We start from the raw sequence: 7,567 nt of genomic DNA, 5'->3' as shown, positions 1-7,567 counted from the left end.
TAACTTTTGTTGAATCCATATTGTATACAATGCTGATACTGATTGCTTTTCTTTCCCACAGTCTATGTTCCGGCAGCTGGTAGATGTGACCATAGACATGATGTCGTGTGGAGTCTTTCACAGAGACATCAAACCTGGCAACATCTTCCTGGACTGGGACGAGAAGAACGAGCTCAAGCCCAGAGTGCGCCTCATAGACTTTGGCAGTGCTGTCCGCTTGGATCCAGAGAGGCATTACAAAACATCTCAAGGTTAGTACGGTGTCTGCTGTACATGTGTTTGGGGCTTACTGTGTTTAAAGTGCATGTTTAAAGGTCCTATATTACACTTGACTCTTGTGAGCTTTGAGTCATGTTATAATGTTGTTAAATCATCAGAAACATACCAGAGTTGTATTTTGTTTCATTCACACATGTTTGAGTAATACTTTATTATTTGTCGGTCTACATCTCCAAAGCTCAAAAAGCTCTGTTCCACCTTATGATGTCATGTAGAATTTTCAAGTTAATCTTTACCTTTAGTTCAGTAGAGACTCTAGCCATTCCAGGGCTGAAATCATCCAAATGAAGTTTAAAAACACAGAGCAGCACTTTCTGTATTACTTTTAACACACAGTATGCATGTTCAGGCTGTTCCACCTTATGATGTCATGTGGTAGTAAAGGAACTACTCCACTGTTTTTAATCTCTATACACCTTCACTGGAGTCATTTGGATAATTTCAGGTCTGGAATTGTCAGTCTTTACCAAACTAAATGTGAAAGACAGCTGTTAAGTTGACAATACACGTTATTGTAATTTTGGTTTTGGAAAGCTTTGTGCTGGTGAAATGTGTAATGTAACATGTAGTATTTGCCTGTTGTGTTGCAGGGACTCTCTTGTACATGGCTCCGGAGTCGTTAAGGATGAAGAGGTGTAAGGCGTACTCCTTCACAGTGTGGCAGCTGGGTCTGATCTTGTACAGGATGCTGCACAATAAGAAGCCATTTGAGAAGATGGACCAGATCATGTCTGACTACATGCCCCACATACGGAAGGGAATCACAGACGGTACGTGTCAGACTTTGTGTTACACAGGTTATGCGCACGACATCACAACACTCGGACTGTTTAGAATAACTGGAAACATTGTATGAGTGTGAATGGCAAGTAATGATATTTTCAGCTGTAAAAGTTAAAAACACATCTTTAAGTTCCTATACTACACTAAACTGACTCTTTTGAGCTATGAGCCATGTTATAATTTTGTTACTTCCTCAAAAACATGCTGAAGTTGTGTTTTGTTTCATTCACACATGTTTGAGTGACCCTTTATTATTATTCTGTCTACATCTCCAAAGCTCAGAATGCTATGTTCCACCTTGTGATGTCATGGAGGAGTAGTTCCAGTTAAAGGCTACCTTTTACCTTTAGTTCACTAGAGATCGGCAACTCCAAGGCAAAATTATGTAAATGATTCTAGTGAAGGTGTATGAAGTTTGAAAACACAGTAGAGTACTTCCTGTATTAGCATATGACATCACAAGGTGGTGTTTTCTAAGAGGAGAACTAAATATGCAGGGTTTCAGTGTTCAACATGTATGAATGAAACAAAACACAACTGAGTTAAAATATGGTTCCATGGAGAAAAAAATGGCCAAAAAAGCAAAGATAGAGACACATTTTGTCTGATACACTGCTCATAGTTCTGTCACAATGTTGAGGGACATTTTCAGTGCTTAACCTCAATTAGAAACCCACACAGTGTAATAACAGTTCTAATTCTGAACTTGGTTCTGTTTTTAGAATGCAAAGATTTATTACTCAGCCTGATGGACAAAGACCCTAACAGTCGGATCTCCATGGACGACATCAAGCAGCACCCCTGGTTGAGCGAGGACCTGAGTGGGAATGCGATTGAGGTGTCGAGTGAGGAGCACACTGGTGTTCCTGTGTCGATGGAGGTGTCGAGTGAGGAACTGAGGGGGAGAACGAGGGAGGGGCTGAGGGGGAGAGCGAGGGAGGGGGAGGGGCCAGGGAGGGAGAGGGAGGAGAGGGAGGGAGGGGAGAGGGCGAGGGGAGGAGGCGAGGAAGGGCCGAGGGGAGAGCGAGGGGGAGAGGGAGGAGGGGCCGAGGGGGAGGGGCCGAGGGGAGAAGGGGGAGAGCGAGGGAGGGAGGCGAGGGAGGAGGGGGAGAGCGAGGGGAGGAGGGAGGGAGGGGCCGAGGGGGAGAGCGAGGGGGAGGAGAGGAGGCGAGGGGGCGAGGGGGGGAGGAGAGGGAGGAGGGGCCGAGGAGAGGGAGGAGAGGGGGAGAGCGAGGGAGGGCCGAGGGGGAGAGCGAGGAGGGAGGAGGGGCCGAGGGGGAGAGCGAGGGAGGGGCCGAGGGAGGAGCCAAGGGGGAGAGCGAGGGAGGGGCCGAGGGAGGAGCCAAGGGGGAGAGCGAGGGAGGGGCCGAGGGAGGAGCCAAGGGGGAGAGCGAGGGAGGGGCCGAGGGAGGAGGCAAGGGGGAGAGCGAGGGAGGGGCCGAGGGGGAGAGCGAGGGAGGGGCTGAGGGGGAGATGAGGTGTTTGTGGGCGTGGTCACAGTCTCACACACGCACACACACAGACACAGGTTGGTCCTAATCACAATCACCTGGACTGGGTTGTGTGATAACAATGTTCTGCTTTGTTATCAGTGGTGCATTTAAACTGGTAGGAAAGCAGAGTTGTTGAACTCAGACCTCAGCAGGTGAGTCCCCTGTGGAACCTGTGCTCATGTCCTGTGTGGTCAGTGGGATGTGTTTGCAGTGACTAACCGGAGGTAGGGCTCAGGGGTCCGAATGGGGGCCTGGCTGTGTACCTAACCTGCAAACACAGTTTGTATTGGCTTTTATTACCACTCTATTAAGCATGTTTTCCAGATGTAGGCATTTGGAAAATAAACTACAAATGTGACCACAAACAGTTATGTCCCCTTAAGAGTACTTCACCACTCACCTCACGTCAGATTCATATGTGTGTCACTCTGAAGGGAGTTCTACACACAGCTTTCCCCTCTGCATCTTTTTCACTAACAAAATAAAACAGATTTGAAATAGGCTGAGGTACATCTATAGGCGTCAACATGTTTGTTTTGAGTCGTTTAGGAGCTTCACCTTCTTCAGCAGAAACTTCAATGCAAACGTACCACCACCTGTCTGGCCCTGTCTCACCAGCGGGGGCAAGTCAGGATGGATTCTGGTTTGAGTCCTCACAAATATCTCAGGAATCCAAACTTCATATGCATTAATAATGTAGCACCAGAGCCTACAGGGATGTTTATCCAGAGATAAACCATCAGCAGAGTCATCATTGTGTTTAGAACATAAATTTTGTTCTTGTTATATACAAACTTTGTGTTTTCTTCTAATAAAAGAAATTTATTAAAAAAAGCTAAGTAGCTTATTTACCTTGTATCATAGGCTGTATATATGAGTGGACAGAGCTAATGTGCTAGCCACCGCATGCCAAATAGGACATTTGCCAGGAGGCTATTCCACCTCCTTCTGACCCTGGTTACAATTGACTTACAATAGGATCTTGTGGCTCCTCTCTGTAACTGCTGCAGTGAGCCTCGCCATTTTGGTCTTAAAAATGTTCATATGAACTCTGCATGGGAATGTCGGCACAGTCTCCTTGTACAAGTATGGCTTTCTAATATTGGAATAAGTAAATTATCTGGACTTTGTTTTTGTTTCAAGTGTATTTATTATCTAAGCAAACACGAGAGGAAAAGTTTGTTTTCCTCAACAGTAGAGCTGTTTAATGTCATACCATAGAACATTTCAAGCAGAGTAATAACATATCCATAAAAAAACAAGCAGAAATGTTACACTATGCACTTTTAAGCCATGTGCAAATCTGTGATCACGTTAAACTCCCCACTGTGGCAAATTTGTTGAAATAAAATGTTTTAAAATGACATGGAGTTTACGTCGTTCCTTCAAAGCACTACCTCCCTCACAGGTTAAAACAAGGCATTTGCCTCAGACTAATGGAAGATAAAAATGGCTCAAGGGTTCAACATCTCTATCTCTTAGGTTTAATTCGTCAGTCTAATACGTTTAGATATGGGGCAAAGCAAAGCAGAAACAATACAAACCCCTGCCTCATGCTTGAAAGACTATTTTATGATTGAAGGTCCTGTATTATGCCAAAATGATTTTTTGAGCTTTTAACTAGGTTGGACTTTTGCTCACTTAGCACATGTTTCACTAATCCTTCAAATTTTGTCAATTTGGTCATTTGAGGTCACACGGGTCAATTCAAAGGTCACGTCATTTTAAAGGATTGGCAATTTTCACAATTTCTGAACCATCTGTGGCCTAATACCTGTCACAGGCATGTTCTGTTTCAATAGAATCCAACTTATTTTTGACATGAGTGTAGGTGCATGTCCCATTCAAAATACTCAGAGTCCATGCATTTGTTGTTGTATTTGTGCATTTATCCAGCACAGAGCTTGTGCTCCCATACCTGGTGTAACTCAATGAACATGTGATGACATCATACGTCTTATAAAGGAGCATGAAGTTTTGCCTGTTTTTAATACCAAATAATGAATTTCACTCTGAATCACTGTAATACATCTATTTTTAATCCTTTTATCTGATCTTATAACATTGATGCTTTTATTCATAATTTCATAGTACAAAATATTTTTAGACAGATTCATTTACAGTAAACAGGAATAGAACTCTCACAAATAGTGTAAAATATTCCATCATAATCCTGCTGCTGTGTCTTTAGGTTGTCTGGATGTCTGGTCTCAGAGAGGGGCGGGGCTGCTCTGGCCTCAGCTCTGAGCTCCGCCCCCTCCCACCTCAGAGAGTTAGACCTGAGCTACAACCATCCAGGACCCTCAGCACAGCTCCTGACCACTCTACAGGACCAGCGCCTCCTGCTGTCTGTCAGGTGAGACCACACTGCCCCTGCTGTCTGTCAGGTGAGACCACACTGCCCCTACTGTCTGTCAGGTGAGACCACACTGCCCCTGTCTGTCTGTCAGGTGAGACCACACTGCCCCTGTCAGTCTGTCAGGTGAGACCACACTGCCCCTGCTGTCTGTCAGGTGAGACCACACTGCCCCTGCTGTGTTTCAGGTGAGACCACACTCCCCCTGCTGTCTGTCAGGTGAGACCACACTCCCCCTGCTGTGTGTCAGGTGAGACCACACTCCCCCTGTCGTCTGTCAGGTGAGACCACACTCAACCTGCTGTCTGTCAGGTGAGACCACACTGCCCCTGTCGTCTGTCAGGTGAGACCACACTGCCCCTGTCGTCTGTCAGGTGAGACCACACTGGTCTGGTTTACTGGACTTGAGTGTGACACAGGTTTGTGTGTTTCAGGTTGGATCCTGCGGGAGAACAGTGGATGATTCCAGGACTAAAGAAGTGTAAGTCATATATTTATTTAGAATTTAACAGAAACTTGTATGCCAATGTTGATTTATTTTTATTTTTTTTCAGATTCCTGTGTGTTCTCTCTGGACCCAAACACAGCTCACAGAGAACTTGCTCTGTCTGAGGACAATTGCACAGTGACCCGTCTGAAAGAGGAGCAGCTCTGTCCACATCATGAGGACAGATTTAAAGACCAGCCACAGGTCCTGAGCTCCACTGGCCTGAGGGGGCGCTGTTACTGGGAGGTGGAGTGGAGTGGATCAGTGGACATAGCAGTGACTAACAGAACAGGAGAGAGTACAGAGTGTAGGTTTGGAGACAGTGATCAGTCCTGGAGTTTGAGGGTTCTTGGCGGAACTTTGCAAGTTTGTCAGAATGGGAGAAAAACATCACTGTCGCCACAGTGGTTCTTGCCTTTTGTCCCAGTACAAGGTCAAGTGATAGATTTTAAAGTTCTTTTATTGGTTTATAAAGCTCTTAATGGTCTTAGTCCTATTTATTTATCTGATCTGCTTTTATCATATGAGCCTCTCGGACTCTCAGGTCCTCAGGTAGTCTCCTTTTAGCTGTCCCAAGAGTTCAAACTAAAACTCACAGTGAGGCATCTTTTAGCTTTTACGGCCCCCGTCTGTGGAACAGTCGACCTGAGGATCTGAGGTCCGCTGCGAGTGTTCATATTTTTAAAAGTAAACTTAAAACATATCTTTTTAATTTAGCTTTTAACTGAAACTTTTACCTGTTTAACTTAAATTATCATTATTATTGTTATTATTATGGTAGTTTTAAATTAAATTATCATTACTATTTTATTTAGTCTCCATCTGGTCTTAGCTATACACTTTTAATTTTTACTATAACTTTTAAGAGCTTTATGTTTATTAGTTTTTTAGTTTTTATGTTTCTGTTTAAATTGTGGTATGGGGGGGGGGGGGTGTTAATTAATGTATTAAAAATGTTTCTGTTGCATGTGAAGCACTTTGTGCTACATTTCAAATGTATGAAAAGTGCTATACAAATAAAGTTTGATTGATTGATTGATTGAAGTGGGTGTGTTCCTGGACTCTGAGGCTGGAGCTCTGTCCTTTTATCGGGTCTTATCTGATGGCAAACTGTCTCATCTTCACACATTTAACTCGTCCTTCACTGAACCTTTGTTTGCTGGGATTGGACTGAGGTCTTCACATTCCTCAGTTACTCTGGTGAGACTGTAGTGCCTCCTGGAGGACACAGGCAATTACGACTTCTCATATGTTCTTTATTTTATGAAGACCAGTCATTTTATATTAACGACCATGAAGAACCAGGATGTGCTGGGGTTTGTGAGAGCACGGCTGTGTCCCAATGTCCACACTATTCCCTACTTAGAGCACTATGTAGTGGTCACGCCATTTTTAGTGTTATTGAATGTCCAGTTACCAATCAGGGACAACTACCAGTGACGTAGCGACGTTATTATCCAAAAGAAAAATAAGACAGAGAAAGACCAGGGAGTCACAAACACCAGAACAAGAAAGTATAAATCACCTCCATTGATTCGGGTGTGTTTTATGTAATAAATACACTAAAGTCACTCTCTCAGCCTGGTCTGCCATCGTTCCAGGACAAGACTGGGAAATGGCACTTGTTTCCAGGGCAACAGACGCCCTGGATGCGCATCAAATATTTTTCTCCCGTGCACGGCATCCAAGACACTCTTCACGGGCATCTAAACTCAAATGCAAAGACGTCCACCTAGAGGCGTCCAGCTCATTTTTTGACGTCCCAGTCTGAACACAGCTTGAATTAGACTCTTGATAGTGCCTTTCTACTGAATGAAGAGCTTAGGTGATAGGGGGAATATAGACACAGCCCTAAGTAACAAGTTTGGCTGTTACAAGAGTTCCAGTTCACTTGCTCAACTTTTGTGGCATAACATGAGTTGGTTTGGAGTGTATCCCCAGACATAGACGGTCACGCTTCCTGTTGCTAGAAGCTTCTAAGCTGCACAGAGCCAGCTGCATGAGGAACTTGGTGTTACTGTCACAGGTGGAGGTTTATTTTAAATTTACTGAATAGACTTGTATATAGATGGACAGAGCTAACGCACTAGTCACCACATTCCAAACAGGAAGTCCTTCTGACTCTGGCTCCCATTGACTTACATTGGAATATATACATTTAAAATACTA

At 44.3% G+C, this 7,567-nt stretch overlaps 1 protein-coding gene across 1 annotated transcript; it reads left to right on the top strand.

The window, feature by feature from the left end:
• The first annotated feature begins 1,810 nt into the window (after positions 1 to 1,810).
• Positions 1,811 to 6,108, top strand: LOC129410135 (E3 ubiquitin-protein ligase Midline-1-like). The gene is made up of 5 exons (XM_055157577.1): positions 1,811 to 1,949; positions 2,767 to 2,779; positions 4,747 to 4,911; positions 5,346 to 5,392; positions 5,466 to 6,108. The coding sequence occupies exons 1-5, from the start codon at positions 1,811 to 1,813 to the stop codon at positions 5,963 to 5,965; spliced, it is 864 nt and encodes a 287-aa protein (XP_055013552.1). The 3' UTR covers positions 5,966 to 6,108.
• The last annotated feature ends 1,459 nt before the right edge of the window (positions 6,109 to 7,567 follow it).

This window comes from Boleophthalmus pectinirostris, unplaced genomic scaffold (genome assembly GCF_026225935.1).
Source record: "Boleophthalmus pectinirostris isolate CB_2022bp ecotype Guang Dong unplaced genomic scaffold, ASM2622593v1 HiC_scaffold_21, whole genome shotgun sequence".
Classification (NCBI taxonomy): domain Eukaryota; kingdom Metazoa; phylum Chordata; class Actinopteri; order Gobiiformes; family Gobiidae; genus Boleophthalmus; species Boleophthalmus pectinirostris.
The sequence above is the reverse complement of the archived record's forward strand: the minus strand, read 5'-3'. Positions and strand labels throughout refer to the sequence as shown.

Coding starts and splice junctions, on each gene's coding strand:
- LOC129410135 (XM_055157577.1), top strand. CDS start 1,811: ATGGACAAAGACCCTAACAGTCGGATCTCCATGGACGACATCAAGCAG. Junction 4,912..5,345: donor CGCCTCCTGCTGTCTGTCAG/GTGAGACCACAC, acceptor TGTGTGTTTCAG/GTTGGATCCTGCGGGAGAAC. Junction 5,393..5,465: donor GATTCCAGGACTAAAGAAGT/GTAAGTCATATA, acceptor ATTTTTTTTCAG/ATTCCTGTGTGTTCTCTCTG.